Source organism: Canis lupus, chromosome 15 (genome assembly GCF_011100685.1).
Source record: "Canis lupus familiaris isolate Mischka breed German Shepherd chromosome 15, alternate assembly UU_Cfam_GSD_1.0, whole genome shotgun sequence".
In the NCBI taxonomy this organism is placed as follows: Eukaryota; Metazoa; Chordata; class Mammalia; order Carnivora; family Canidae; genus Canis; species Canis lupus.
This window is the reverse complement of record NC_049236.1, coordinates 48040959-48057499: the sequence shown is the minus strand read 5'-3', so window position 1 is coordinate 48057499 and position 16541 is coordinate 48040959. Positions and strand designations below refer to the sequence as shown.

General features: G+C 35.1%; 1 protein-coding gene across 7 annotated transcripts in view; it reads left to right on the top strand.

Annotated features, from left to right (window-relative positions):
- IQCM (IQ motif containing M) overlaps nt 1-16541 on the top strand; it is a 436649-nt gene that overhangs the window by 193589 nt on the left and 226519 nt on the right. For all 7 annotated transcript variants that reach the window (XM_038558977.1, XM_038558978.1, XM_038558974.1 and 4 more), the window contains one exon: nt 2630-2688. In XM_038558977.1, coding sequence (XP_038414905.1) covers nt 2630-2688 — 59 coding nt within the window. The remainder of the gene's footprint in view (nt 1-2629; nt 2689-16541) is intronic.

Below are 16541 nucleotides of genomic sequence, written 5' to 3'. Positions count from 1 at the left end.
ATAGTTACTTAGATGTTACAAACTAATCCTTAAGGTTATTGTGGCATTCTGACATGACTATTGAAGAAAAGTTAACCTTTGATCTTAAAAAGAATGGCATAAAATACAAATTAATATATGTAAATTATATTGCATATGAGAGAACAGTGTGAGACAGAATGAACTTAACTTTAAAAGAAAGATGGGCAGCCCGGGTGGCTCAGTGGTTTAGTGCTGCCTTCAGCCCAGAGCGTGATCCTGGAGACCTGCGATCGAGTCCCACGTCGGGCTCCTTGTATGGAGCCTGCTTCTCCCTCTGCCTCTCTCTCTCTCTCTGTGTGTCTCTATGAATAAATAAGTAAAATGTTTTAAAAAATAAAAAAAAAATAAAAGAAAGAGTTGTAATTTGTTTAAAATACTTAAAAATAATCATTCTTATGTCCTAATACTAAGTATTTTTGCAGTATAAACACAAGTTTCTTCCATATTTCATCTTTACATTTATCCTTTATGTATTTTGAGATTTCATACAAGAGACTTCTTTTGCTTCAGTTGTCAAATAGTGGTTAAACACATATTTGAAACTTAAAAAAAAAAAACTAAAGTAAGAATTTTCTTTGTGGTATCATAAGCATACCATATGACAATAACCAAAATGTTTCCTCTCCCTGACTTCTTATAGAGTCTGAGGGAGAAGACAAAACCAATAATCCAAAATCCATTAGCTTTTTACGCATTTATCAAGATTACCTTAAATTCCTCTTATCTGAGACATTTTTTTCAAAAGCTGTTTTGTGCAAAATAATCATCATGGCAGATTAGATAGTAGATATGCAATTCATCAATGCCTCTGGGTCTAAGTGTCACCTTTGGATCACCCTGAATGACTAGAGAGGGAATGACCCAGTTATTCTGAGGTCTTGTAGAATTCTCTTCCTGAGTTGTTCTTTTATTGTTGACCAATATTGAGGGATGGTAAATAAAATCCACATTAAACACTTTGGTGTAGTTGTTGAAGAGATGCTGTTGAAGCTGACCATCAAATTATATGAGGCTTCTTTTGAAGGACTCATAGAAGAAATTTTCACAAGAAGTAAGTTTGCTTCTCTTACAGACATTATGAATGTTAGAACTACTGTGTTTTCTTCATTGCTCTGTGTATTACTTTCCCAGTCCTGCCATAATAAAATACCATAGACTGGGTAGCTTATACAACGGAAATTAATTTTTTCACAATTCTGGAGGCTGGAAGTCTAAGATCAAGATGCTGGCAGAGTTGGTTTCTCCTGAGTCCTCTCTCCTTGGTTTATAGATGGCTGCTTCTTGGTTGTCTTCACATGGCCTTTTGTCTGTGCACACATGACCCTGGCATCTCTTCCTCTTATAAGGCCACAAATTCTATTGGGTTAAGGCTTCACCTTATGACCTCATTTAACCATAAGACTTTATTTCCAAATGTAGTCACACTGGGGATGAGGGCTTCAAAATATGAATTTTAGAGGAACACAATTCAGTCCATAACATTCTGAATTTTATTTTTAAAGATTTAATTAATTAATTAATTAATTTATTTATTTATTTATTCATGAGAGACACAGAGAGGCAGAGACACAAGCAGAGGGACAAGCAGCCTCCCTGCGGGGAGCCTGATGTGGAACTCAATCTCAGGATCTCGGGATCACGACCTGAGCCAAAGGGAGACACTCAACCACTGAACCACCCAGCTGCCCCAGTCCATAACATTTTGATAGCTAGGAATTTGAGAATCAAATCTGTGTGACACATCAAGTAATATCAGAAAATATTTGACATTATTTTTCTATCCATATTCTACCTTTAATCTGATTTTCTTATTTTCCTTTGTCATATATATTGCATTTTTTTACACTACCTTGAACCTTTTTTATAAGACAGAGGACAGATAAGTAAATATATAAATTCTCATCTGTAGCAGATTTGTATAGATATTTGCTCATTGAAACAATCAGTAGGAATTGTGTTCCTGGGTGCCAAAAGATGCTGGAGGGAGTTCAATAATCACACTCCTCAGAGTATTGTCTTACAGGAAACTACTTAGGCTGCAAAGTAAACCAGGAGTTTATTTGGGGTCTTTAGGAATTTCAATCCAGGAGACATGGATTTAGGAGAAATCTAAGATATGCTCCAAGGAGGGAGGACAAGGACAAAGTATACAAAGGCAAAACTGCAAGCTTATGTAAGTTGTTTTGCAAGAACTCTGACTTGGTGTAGGTAAAAATAATTAATGTTGGTTGATTTAGGATAAGTTACTATACCAGGTGCTAAGTTGGAGTTCAGTGATGTGGACCTCACTCTGAGAACTGCAACAGGATATAGCCGTTTGTGCTTGGGACAGTGTAGCAGTTTATGTTCCATACAGGTGTGGTCATGCATTTCTCCAGGGATCTCCTTGCTCCAAACATTTTAGGGCCCTTGACATTCCTGACTCCATTTTGGATGTTTTTGTTCATGGTATACTTACAAATTTACATCAGTGTTTAGGTTTGTAATATATATATTAGAATGGAATGGTTCTCTCTCCTTTTGATAATAGAATGTTAATGAAATTAAAATTTTACAGATAATGAAGTTGTTTTCCTACCTATGTCAATCCTTCTTTCTCTTATTCTAGAAAACAGTAATGAAGAAAGAACAACAGCCTATCAAACCAGAACCAAAGCCAGGAACCAGGTATATCTCTTTTTTTTTTCTCCAGGCATACTTTTTATATGATAGCAGAAAAAGTATAAATTAATGTGCTTACTTGGGGTTACCTTGACTGAAGTATCTAGGTTTAAAGAAATCTATGTTGTTAAAAGCTCACGTTTTTAACATATCTTTCTCAGTGTTTCCATTTAATCCGACTAAGGCAAGGAGAAAAAAAAAATTCTTTCTTTTTTTTTTTTTTTTGAGTTATTAATGATCATTCAGTAGACCAGGCTGGTGCTTACTATATAGTAAGTGGGAAAAGTAGTGTAACAATGCTGTATAATGTTTCAAAGGTTTTGTGTATTAGAAACACTATACTACAATTTACTGTGATAAAAGTATGCCTTTCAATGACTCTGTGAGTGATTCTTCAGATTGCTTTGTTACTATATGCAGCAAATTTGTTGACAAACTTTTGTGGAAAACTATTGATTTTATGAGGTAGATTGGACAGTGAGATGGAAAGAAGAGATTGTGAAAAGTGAAGTAACAGTGAAGTTCTTAGAAGGACAGGTTTCACGCTTGTGTTTTCTTATTCACTGGTAATACATTCATTCATTAATCCACCAAATATTATTTTAGTAGTGATAGTTTATTCACTTAAAAACAAACATTAAGCACCTGCTATTTTAGGTGCGAAGAACAGAGTGCACACAACAGACTCCTTACATGTATGGAACTTAAAGCTTAGGCAGATTGCAGTTCACCATAGTGAGAGTCAGAAATTGGAATTTAAGTCCTACCAAGTGATAAGGATTTAGTGAGCACCTGTCTTCCAATGAATTCTTAGAAGGCCAATACCTAAGGAGTGAAGACTAATCACAGAACTAAGGGATTCACCTTAGTACTAAGGATAAAACAAATTGATTTGCCTAAACAAAAGCATAAAACCAAGCCTTGACAAATTAAAGATGATAAGCCAGTAATTCAACCACAACCTAGAATAAAAAACTCAACATTCCTTTGAGAACAATAACAGAATCCAGAATCTCTACAATGTACAATGTTTATATACAATAAATAAAATACTAGACATGAAGAAATAGTAAAATCTGGCGTGTATCAAAGAAAATGGTATCCCAGATGTTGGAATTAGCAGTCGAGGGCTTTAAAACAGCTATTACAAATGTTCAAAGACCTAAAGGAAAATAAGTTCATAATAACAGAGAATGCCAGTGTCGAAATAGAAACTATAAAAAATAATCAAATAAAAATTTTGGAACTGAGAAATAGAGTATCTGATATGAAAATGGCATTGATGGGTTGAGTAGCATAGTGGGAAAGGCAATAGATAAGATGGGTAAACTCGTAGATCTATACAGACTCATCTGAAGCAAAGTAACATGTAATTAGAATAAAAATGAATAAAGCCTGACTGACCTATAATATAATATCAAGCAGACTACCATATATGAGTTTGAGTCTCAGGAGGATAAGAGAAATAAGAAGAGGCAGAAAAAAATAGTTGAAGAAATAATGGCTGAATTTTTCCTAAATGTAGTGAAGAGCATCTTTACATATCCAAGATCATCACATCCAAGCAAGATAAGTTCAAGAAAAACCTTATGTAAGCACAGCATAGTCAGAGTTGAGAATTAAAGGGAAAGAACAAACTTTGGAAATAACCAGAAGGGAAAAAATACACATTATTCAGAGGGTTACAGTTCTCAGAATTATGGATGTCTTCTCATCAGAAATGATGGAGGACAGAAGGTAATGAAATTATGTATTTAAAGAGCAGAAAGAAAAAATATCAACTGATAATTTTGTATCTAATGAAACTATCTCACACCATGGAGGATGAAAAAAATTTTCAGTTAAAGAAATGAGATTTTATTGCCAGCTGATCTGTACTTTACTTCATAAAATGTTAAAGGAAGTTCTTCATGCTGAAAGGAAATGATACCTCATGAGAATTTGAATCTACAAGAAGCAATAAGGAAGATTGAATATAGAGAATATATCAACACAAAAATATATTTTTAAAAAAATTTCTTTAAAACTGACCATTTAAGGCAAAATTATAACATTATTATGTTACTTATAAGTTAGGTAGATGCAAATATGTGTGACAATAATACTGAAAGAAATAGTTATTCTCTTGCCAGTTTCTTTCATTTTATGTGTAGCAGTATTAATTCTAAGTAGAGTGTGGTAAGTTAAGAAAGCATATTACATTTCCCAGAGCAACCACTAATACAAAAAGACAAGCCTAAAAGGCAGTAGAAAATGGAAATGGAATACCAAAAACTATTGGGTTAACCCACAAGAAGACAGTAAAAAGGAACATATTGAGTGAATAAAAAAATAAATAGAAAATGGTAGACCTAAATTCAACTGTAGCCACATTTATATTAAATATACAGAATAAATAATATACTTAAATGTAAAAGCTTGTCAGGCTGGATGAAAAAGCAAGAGCCAACTCTCTACTCTCTATAAAAGATGAACGTAAAGACATTAATTGGAAATAAAAGGGTAGAAAAAGATAAACAATGGAAAAAGCTAGCAGAAGAGTGTTAGAGTGGCTGTCTTAAAATCAAAGTAGGCTTCAAGAACTATTTCTAGAGATAAAGAGGACAGACACTTCATAATTGTGAAAGAATCAATTAATCAGAATTAGATAATAACCCTAAATGTACATAGCTTAGTAATAGACATTCTAAATAAATACAGCAAAAATTGACAGGATTAAATAGTAAAATGGATGATAACTCTGTAATTATGGCTGGAAAAATTTCCCATCCCTCTTTTAGTAATAGGAAAATCAGTAAAAAGAATAAATAGTGATATCACAGATTTGAACAAGCCCCTGGACTAATTTGACCTAATTGACCTTTATAGAAGGCTACATTCAACAACTGTATAAAATACATTCATTTTAAGTGCACATACAGCATTCATTATAGAGATAAGAAAGCAATGAAATAAATAGCAGAGAAACAATATAGCAAGTTAACAAAGCCAAAAATTGGTTCTTTGAAAAGATTAATAGAATTTGTAAGGTCCTAACAAAACTGGTTAAGAAAAAGAAGAGATAAAACACAAATTTCAGTATTAAAAAAGTGAGAGTTGGGAATAACTTCATGCCGACTACATGCAACTAAGATGAAGTGGACAAAGTCTTTGAAAAAGACAGCATACTAAACTGACGCAAGAATAAATAGAAAATTTGGATAACCCATGTCTATTAAGGAAATGGAATTTGTTATCAAAAACGTTTCCACAAAAATTGCTTTAAGGAAGTCTTTTTTTTTTTTAAATAACTATTTAATGTTGTTGAAACCAGCTGATCTTATGTAAGTGTTTTTCCTGAAAATATTCTTTACCTGGTTAGTATTAGGAGTCTTTTTTCCTCATAGGTGTCACTAAATTAAAATCTGGTCCAGCCCTTTCAATGACTAAAAAATTATACGATCTGAAAGATAAGTGTTTATTATAGTTATTTTACTGGAGCCAGCCAGCTAATCTGAATGCTAAACATTTTCCTGTACCATCTGTTGCAGGCATAAAGAGCTCTGGCAAAGTTTTGCAGGGATATCTAGCTAATTCTTGCAGGGATATCTTAAACATTTTAGTGAATGGTGGCTAAAGGGGAGTTTAGAGGTCTTTTGAATTAATTCTTTTAATTTCCAGTTGAGAAAACAGATTCAAAAAGATTAAGTGACTTCTTCAAGGTCGCAAAAGTAAAAAAAAGAAAACAGAACTGCTAACGAGGATCCAGCTCTTATTTCTCATGCTGCCTTATGCTGTTTGTATCTTAAATGTTAACAACCTTTCTGATCATTAGGTTGGAGAAGTAGACTGAAACCTTAAAGAGTTAGCAAATCTTCGAGTGGCTGTAGTGATTAAAAAGTATCACTAGGACAGAATTCCAGGAAGAGGGAAAACAATGTGAAAATAAAGCAAAGTGGGGAACCATATAAAGCTGTAAGTGTATCACATAGAGACACACTTCATTGACTATATCTAAGTGAAACAATGTTTATATTTTTTGTTTACTTGAAATCTTGTACCACTTCTATCATAGAAATTCCATGAAACTTTAAAATCCAAATGTTGGGACCCTATAAGCTTGGCTTGAAGGAGTTTTTCTTGTTAGGAATTTCCCATGTATTTTCAGTTAGAGGTTTCTTTAGAGTCTGCATGAAGCAGAGTGTGTTATAACCTTCCATCAGTCATTGGGCAACTTTAATAAAGTACTGGCCAATTTCTGAAGTACTTTTGCATTTCAAGGGTAAAAATATGTCACACATATATTATTACCGCTAAGCTACAGTAAATAGAAAAGAATTGTTTCCCCCCCCCTTCTTAGTTATAGAAAAAAAAAAAAAAGAAAAAATGATGGAATTCATTGACACATACCCACAAGCTTTGCAGGAACCCTCTACATTTAGCAAATAGGACTGGTTTATGCAGCCACTGAGCAGGATTTTTTAAGAAGACAGTCCCTTGTCTGTTAAATGGTGGGGCTAGGAAGTTAAGTAAACTAAAAATAATGCTGCTGCTGCACTTGATTTGGAGTCAAGGCAAATTTGTACACCCACTCCTTTTCATGGGAGGGAGTAGAACCTGTTGCCTTAAATAGATAAATGGTGGTCGATAAAGCAAAGTCATGATTATTTCTGTCCTAATCTTCAATGATCATAAGCATAAAAGATAAGTTTTCAAATTTCTATTTTTTGGGCCTTATCTCCCTGTTTTTTTCAACTGTGAAGATCTCAAAATTCAGAAAGAGAAGAAAAATGGCATGGTAGTGCTTAGGTACATTTGCCTATACAAATATGTGTACAGATATATAGAAGACTTGTCATTAGGATTACTACTAAACGAGGAGCTGTAATCCTCAAATCCAGGACATTTAGGTTGAATTTAGTAGGTTGTAGACTCCAAAAAGAGGCTATTTGCTTTTATTTTTGGATTCTTTAATATATATATATGTGTGTATTTTTATGAGAGGTGATCTTATTGCCTTGATTTTCTAATTCTGCTGTAAATATTCATTTCATTCATATAGTTTTCATAGATGAACATTTATAAAACTGAGTTTTGAATGGTTTGTTTCTTCAATGTTTTAATTTAAATAATAAATTTTCAAATTGTTAAAATTCTCTAAGTTTCAGATAGTTAGAAACCCATAAGATTAAACTGTGGTTGAGCACCTGGGTGGCTCAGTCAAGCGTCTGCCTTTGGCTTAGTTCATGATCTCAGGTCCTGGGATCGAGTCCCACATTGGGCTCCCTGCTGAGTGGGGAGTCTGCTTCTTCCTCTGACCCTTCCCCCTGCTCATACTCTCTCTCTCTCTCTCTCTCTCTCACACACACACACAGTCTCTCTCAAATAAATACAATCATAAAATAAAATAAAATAAAATAAAATAAAATAAACTAGAGTTGAGAAAGCCTGAAACCATTATTAAAGGAAGGTTGAGTTAATCATTTCAATGAAAGTCAAGCCATCTCAGTTAAATTAGAATTGTCAAAGGAATATTTTTGTGAGTTTAATTGTTTTTTAAAGTAATGTACCTAATATAAGATTTCCAAACCAGAAATAAAGACAAATAGATGTAACTCTTAATTTTTAGTTTACAAAATGTAATTTGTACAAGAATTGTGGATATGTATTTATTTTTTACCTCAAAAAAGGTAAAGATGACATGATATTTTTCAGTGAAGTGAGGTCTTGTCTTTTACTAGCGTCATCTTTTTGAAAATCTATTCATTAACTTCTTAATGCTTAACCTTTTTTCTCTTATTTTTATAGGATATCTTTAAAGTATCAAATGCAGTTTATATTGTTCAGTAAAGGGAAATATTGCTTCAGTGTACATGAATCCATTCTCAATATCTAAGTGAAAATTGTGAGCTAGGAGCTAAATTGATTGTAATCTATTGTACTATTATGATGACAGTGTACCTTTATTTTCTGTAAGATCTTATATATATAAATAGTCTTCTTTGAGAGCTACTTGAATTTGTTTAGTACCTCTAAACATATGGCAAATTTCTTGTTTTTCCTTCAGATAACCTATTATATTCCATGAATAAGACACTTATTTTCTTTTGATGTCTTTCTGCAGTGAGCTGTTAATCTCTTCCAGATTCATAAGACCTCAGTGATAAATTTTCCTTTTGTTGTATTTCTAAAGCGCATAATTGTTTTTTTCAAAATGATGGACTGATTTGCAAGTACAGAACAGAACAGTTGATGGATCTGTAATTCATAGAGGAAAAACATTCTATTGTTGATTCATAATACTAACTTTCTTGTTGTAATAAGTTCAGAGGTTAGTCATCAGCGTTTCACCTTCTTAGTAACCGTTTCAATTCTGGATGACAAGATGTTATTTGAATATACCATCTATGAAAAAGTGTACCATTTTGGAACCCCTAAGTTCCTTATTTTTTTTTTAATTCTTTAGTATTTTAAGTGTGCAGATAGTTCATGTAAATATGTAGATGTGGAATAATTACATACTTCTTCCTTACTATTTTGTAGCATACTGGAACTAAAAGGAGAGTAGTAGCAGGATATGAGTAATATGTTGCTAAAACATAAAATCACACTATTCTAAATTTTCTCTTTTTTTGATATAATGGAATATAGTGCATTTATTGCCATATATGTATGAAGTTCATATTTCAGAGTCTGGAAATTTAGGTGGGTACTTGAATGTTTCCTTTATAACTCTGAAATTACCATTTTTTCCTGGAAGGGGTCAAGCCCTCTTATTTTATCTCAACCCAAGTGTACAGTTTACCAGGATGCCTGGGTGGCTCAGTGGTTGAGCATCTGCCTTAGGCTCTGGTCGTGATCCCAGGATCTGGGATCAGGTCCCACATGGGGATCCTGCGAGGAGCCTGCTTCTCCCTCTGCTTGTGACTATGCTTCTCTCTCTGTTTGTGTCTTTCATGAATAAATAAATAAATCTTTAAAAAAAAAGTTTACAGTTTACTGCCTGATGCCTTTGATCTCTTCAGAAATTTTGTTACCTAATAATGTAACTTTTTCTTGTTTATGGTTGGATATCTTCCATGAACAGTTTTTTTCTGGGTCAGTACTCAGTCTAAGGATTTATGAAAATAAATTTATGGGGAATAATATTTCTCCAATGATACTTCCACTTTTGTGTCCTTTCTTTGAAGAATAATAGAATCTCAAAGATTAAGGAAACTTAGAGATTTTCTACTGAAACCTTCTATCCAAAGGGTGCATCTTTATAGCATGGTGCCCACAAAGACTTTACTTAAAAACTCCAGGGATTCATAATGCCTGTCTTCAAGTGGCATTTCATTTAATTCTCAGGACTGCTCTGACTTTCAGACAGTTCTCTGTGTGAAGCTCATTACCCATCTAGCTTGAGCTGGTACCCATTGGTTCTGATTTGTCTTCATGAAGCCACCACCCTAATTAACAGTCTTCTCTTTTTAGATTAAGCCCTTCATTATAATGTTTTTGCAACATCTTCATTGGAATGATAATTCAACCTAGTTTAAGCAAACTGATGCTTCAATCAGTATGCTCACGTAAGAGGAGATTCCAAGAAGATAGAGAATGGTGGGCATCTATTCTTTGTTTAACATCTCAGGCTCAACTGGTCCAACAGACTCAAGTACAGTTGGCCCCATATTGGAACAATGTGGGTTTGGACTGCAAGGGTCCACTTATAGGAGGATTTTTACAGTGTAGTGTATAGTCTATTTTCTCTTCCTTATGATTTTCTTGGTAACATTTTCTTTTTTCCAGCTTACTTCATTATAAGACACATATACAAAATATGTGTTAATTGATTGTGGATATTATCAGTAAGGCTTCTAGTCAATAGTAGGTTATTAGTAGTTAAGTTTTTTGGGAAGTAAAAATTATACACAATTTTTTTATTGCTCGGGGGGGTCAGTGCCTCTAACCCCCATGTTGTTCAGAGGCCAAATGTAATGTCTTTAAGATGGATTCTCTTTTCATTTATTTAAGGTCTGCTTGCTCTTGCTTGGCTTTAATATCTCCTATAACATATTTTCTCCCCATGGTAGAAAAAAGTGGCTGATTTCTAGCTGTTTGCAATTATTACTTCCTCTCTCACCAAAAGGAACAGCCTCTTATTACATATGCACACCCACTAACCACCTCCTTCCCCTGGAATTATTCCGGCAGACCTTCTAGAATGAGTAACATGATCAGCCCTAGGCAAATCATGTAGGAGTCACATGAGTGGACTGATAGACGTGCAGTTCTACAAAAGAGAGGAGGAATAAAACAGAGGAAAGGAACAGGTGCCCACCACACTCCAAAGTATCCCTTCTACAGTATGTTGCTTAGGAAAAACACAATATTTTAGATGGGATTTTATCTATACAATGTAGAGTGGGACCAAACTGTCAATGCTGGGGACCAACGCATGAAGCCCATTATTATGTCAGTTCTGGTGGGCAGTTTCTAAAAGGCAATATGCAGATTTATTTAAAACTGAAAAATAAACAAAACCCTAAATAAGCAAACAATGAGACCTCAGATATTCTAATGTGTCTGCATTTTGTTCTCCTTTCATCTCTCCTTTTTTTCTCTCTCTCTACCCCTCTTTTCCTCCCTATATATATTGCCAAGCACATGGGGAAAAATTGTTGCTCTCAGGGAATTCAGAGTATAGCGGGGTGATACAACCAGAGATAATTACAGAGTAACGTAATTGCAGTGATGGAGGAAAGGTACCTAAGCATCTTCATAGGTCTGAGCAGAATTATTTGCACAGTCATATACATTAACTAATTACAGAGCTTTGCAAGTAAAGCTATCACATTCCAACATTGGATTTAGTTCCTTGCCACATTTACCTAAGATAATTAGCTCACATATTACCTTTTCAAGAGTCCCACACCTACCATGATACACATTTAAAATTATGTCTTCCATCCCTGCTAGCACTCCCGAACTGCTTTCCTGATTTATTTATTTATTTTATCATAACACATATGCCTTCTAACATATCCTGTAGTTAAGTTGCTTACTGTGATTACTGTTTGTCTTTCCCACTAGAATACAGGCCCAATGCGGACAGGGAGGTTTCTATGCTTTATTTACTAGTGTATCCTCAGTGCTAGAAAAGCATCATACACTGAATGAATGAATGAATGAATGAATGAATGAATATTTGTTCAACGCATGAATTACATTTTTAATCTTTCCTTTCTTCTAATGAATTTTCTTCCCTTTATAGTCATGTGTAGCTTCTATTTCAAGCTTTATACTGCTTTCTGGTATCTTTCCTGGAATATCCCATAGCCATTTCTTAAAACTGAAATCATTATGTATTCTTTCCAAATCTTCTCTCCTATATTCTCTATCCTTTCCAAATCTTCTCTCCTATATTCTCTATCCCTATCTATCTATAGTAATGATACTATCTATCCTTTCACCCAAAACCAAATCACTCCCTGGCATAGCAATCTGGTAAAAACAAAACAATAATAATAATAAAATTAAAATGAATGAAAGAAGGGAAATAAATTCCAGATGGCATGACACTCTTTTTATGCACATTCTGGCTCTTGACACCATTATTACTTTAATTACATACCATCCAGTTGATAACTGATAAAATTTGGTCCATACTTACTTACTAGTCCAAACTTCGTAATTCTTATACTCTTTTCTCCTTGAAAGTGAAGACATTTACCATTCTCCAGAATTCTCACATCACATTCATTGTCCAGTTTCTCAAAGACAGTAGATCAATAGATTAATCTGGAAAGTTATTTGCCTGAGCCCAGAAAATTTAACTAAGAACAGCTTCAGTTTTGTTTATGAGATCTTTTCTTGGTTTGTGCTTCTGTTTTCTCCTATGAGTATTTAGTCTGATGGCCATTCTTCTTGAGCAGCATACAATCAGTACAGCCTGAGTTACCGCAGTTCCAGTAAACTCCTAGTGATGCCAATGCTGCTGGTCCTCAGACCACATTTTGAGTAGCAAGCTAGGGGGCATATCTGACTATATCCAGTGTTCCCTTTGATTCCCAGCTCAGTTGGTTTCTGGGATGACATAGTTGCTCTCTGCTACTGTCATCATGTTAATGGAGAGAGCTATGGTAAATCACCTTGATGGTATTCCAGTGCCAAATTTGTACTGTGAAGAAATCTGAGAAAAATAGCTACCAGAGAACTGCATGTCTTAGGAAATGCTACCGTCTCCAAACTCACACACCTTGAAGTCAAATACTACCACGTAGCTGCACGTTCTGTATTCCAGGCCTGCCTTCCTCAGGATCGTTCCTTAGTGGTGCAAGAAAGAGGATAAAGGTAGCTAAGCCTAGGTCAAATAATTGCCTCAGTTATCAATTTCTTTTCCCTGATGTCATTTTGAGGTGCTAGGTTTGTTCTTTGTGCTGATCCTCCACCTACCTTAGGTTTCCTGGCTAATGACTATTTCCCTGGCTTTTAGAATACTTGCTTTACTCTGAATCTTCAAGAACTGTTGATCCCTTGCTTATGACTATTGCCAAGAATTTTGAAACTTCTTCTTAGTTGTTAATTGTGGACCTTTGGTGTCTTCCTTTTATTACTTATTTTCCTGTGTAAGAATTCTACTCAAGAACATGTACACCCAAGCAGGAGCAAGACTGGCAGTAGACCATTGGCAGCCTAGATCTCTGAATGTGTCCAGAATCCAGCATCGGTGACAGTCACCAAAGATCATTAGATCAGTACCATCTGTTTTTTCCAAACTTGCCCACTTGGATGGAAAAACACCACACCACTAGGCAGGCCAAAGAAGATGCAGAGTAACCAAATTCTGATAGCTGGATTCTCTGGTAAAAGAGAGTTAGAGCACATTGGCTTAAGCTACAAGCTGAACTGGGGACTTCTGCTTTCTTCCCTGGAGTAGAGATGGCTAAGATCCTAGAAAAGTCTTGAGTTTACGTTGTGTCTCATATGCATAGGATATTCCTAATTCCGCCAGTGTCTGCTGAGGCATGCAGCAGTGAGTAAGGAAGAAACAGACTATACAGAATCAGTACCTGTGAAGCAGGATGGCTGGGTCTGATTAAAGGGGAAGACTCTGTGAAGGTGTGATTCCTACATAGAATCAGAATGAAAATGTCCAAGGAGCAACAAGCAGAATAATAGGAGGAAAAAACCACACAGAAACTCTCATCTCTAAATCACAGTAATCATGCCCACGAGCAGAATGGGGATGAATGAATGTTTCAAGCATGGAAAATCAGATTTTCAATTACTTTTCCATGGTAGAACTCACAGAGGGAGAGTAAGGAGGCAGAGTATAGGGAGGGGACTATAAAGTACCACCTCTCTTCTCCTCTGGGTTATGCAGAAGACTCTCCACAGTTCCTGCTTTTCTAATAGAATCGGACCTGCCACAGTCTGCCATCACTCTGTGTGCCTGCATGAGGGTCTCCAAATTCCTGTCAATGATATATTAAGTGGTTGGGACTGCAATATTGAGAATAATATCAGAAACTGTTTTTAGAGTCACCTGAATTCTCTTCTAGGGACAAGGAATCTGTGAACAGGCACCAGCCTTCATTGCCTGCCCTTTTTGTACAGAGATGAGGGAGCCAGATGGCAACGAGTAGAGCCAACTCTCCTCCCTGACTGCCTGAAGCTCGGGTCAGGAGCAGAGGGCTGCCCCAAGAGGAATAAGCAAATTACTGTATTGGGAGGAATAGTAGACAATTCATGTTCCCTGTTTCATAGATAAGCTCATGAAAAATTGACAACTCTGGTCACCATGCCACAGAAAAATCAGCTCCCATTACACCTTTGGCATGAACATCCTAGTCATTTCAGTCATCTTCAGGGTAATTTTTCCCAGTGCCCTACAGATAAAACATGTAGGCACAATAAAAAGGAATTTTCAATGTTTGTATTAAAGAGAAGTCCCTGAAAGTGCATCATAGATTACCTTGACCATAAAACAGAATCAATTAAATTTGAACAAAAATAGCATTTCCTTCCTACTTTGTTTTTCTACTATGTAAAATGACAATTTCATTTTAATTCACAATGAATTGTGCTCCTCCAAAATTTTTATATGTGAAAGAATAATTGTGTTTTTTGAACTGAGTTTGGAATTTAGATATTTCTAAATTGTTTTGAGGAAAAGCTGTTGATAAATTGAAACCAATTAGCAGCAGCAGTAATAACACAACCCATCTTTCCATAGATATGACATAATAGGCTGGGATAATTTCTTTAAGGGAAAAATCAGTTGTGAGGGGGCCAGGGAGAGAAAATCCTCTCAGGATTTTGAAATCCTATATCACTTGCATTTTTGGATAGGTACTAGTTAGAGAACTTCAGGTAGTAAACTGTTTAAAGCAAATACCCCAAGAGGCTTTTAATAGAATATCAACTTCCACTCTTTTATATGATCTAGTTAAAGACATTGCTGTGGAACTGGGAGCAGCCAAAAGTACGAGACCACATGGTTTTTCAGGGGTTGGGCAGGTTGACATCATGAGGAATGATCACAAGGTATAAAAGGAGTGTATACGGAAAAGGAGGAACTGCATTTCATTCAGATATTGAAACTAGACATTTTGCCTGAATTAAAATGGTGTTATCTTCCACTTTAGGAGACTGTATCTTATTTTTAGAAGTCCTGGGACCCTCCTCTGATTTTTGATGTGTACAGGTTTTGTTAGCATAAAGTACTAAATCCTTGGGAAGGCTCAGAAATGGAGTATTAAATAGTATAAAGGCTATATTATTCAGGGAAATGTAGTATATCCCTGTTCTTAAAAATCTTTTTTTCTTTCTTTCTTTCTTTCTTTCTTTCTTTCTTTCTTTCTTTCTTTCTTTCTTTCTTTCTTAAAAAAACTCCATGCTGAACTTAATGCATTGTTTTCAAACTGAACAGACCTCATATAGGGGATTAAAGTAGGCTACAAACTTATTTTGCTCATTATCCATGTTGCTTTCAAATCTGGCATTCAAAGCATGAGGGCATCACATGTTTCTACTTCAAGGCTGCACATACAGGAAACGAAAGCCCCCAACACAGCTTGGTAGCAGTGGATCCAAATCAGGGCAAATTGTGAAAATTATAACGAAATTGCAAAGCATTTGGACAAAGAGGCATGCTAGTCTAATCGAGAAAACAGTGATATTTACTTTTCCATAATGTAGGTTGGAAGAGGAATTGGGGGAGGGAGGCATCACAAATCTCTTTTAATATATTTCTGAACTTGGCAACCTCAACTGGTTTTGTCACATATTTGCAGCTTAAAAAGTATTTGGCTTTTACAACAGCCAAAATAAGTATCCTTTAATCACTTTCAACCTATGAACAGATGGGCAAGCAGTGCTTTTATAAATGGAGCATACAAAATACTTCAATATCAGCCAAAACTAATTAGTAGCAATATCTGAACCAAACTCTAAAACTGATTTAGTGTTTAATATATATTACCCTATAAGCGTTAACAGTTGAAAGGAAATTCCCTGTTCAAATGTTTGCCAAGCTCAGTGTCTAATGTTCAGACATGATTAACTTACTAATTAACTTATGTATCTTTTCTCACATGTAATCTTGCTTAATGATTTATTCTCTCAATGAAAACAATTTGATTTCATATCTCGATCATAGATTTGTCAAACTTTAAGTGAAAAAGTCAAGTTCAGCTATACAGTAAGTACTAGTCTTTCTCTCAAGCTTTCTTAGGGTGACTTTAGTAGGAGGTGGCCTGAGGACCAAGGAGGTGGTCTCTTCAGTGGTGGAAACTGGTTTTATATCTAGCTTCTTATGACTCACATTTTTATCTTCATTAAGATTTTTTAGAGGAGTTTTATAAAGTCTCTGTAGTGGTTAAGAATCTGTAAAC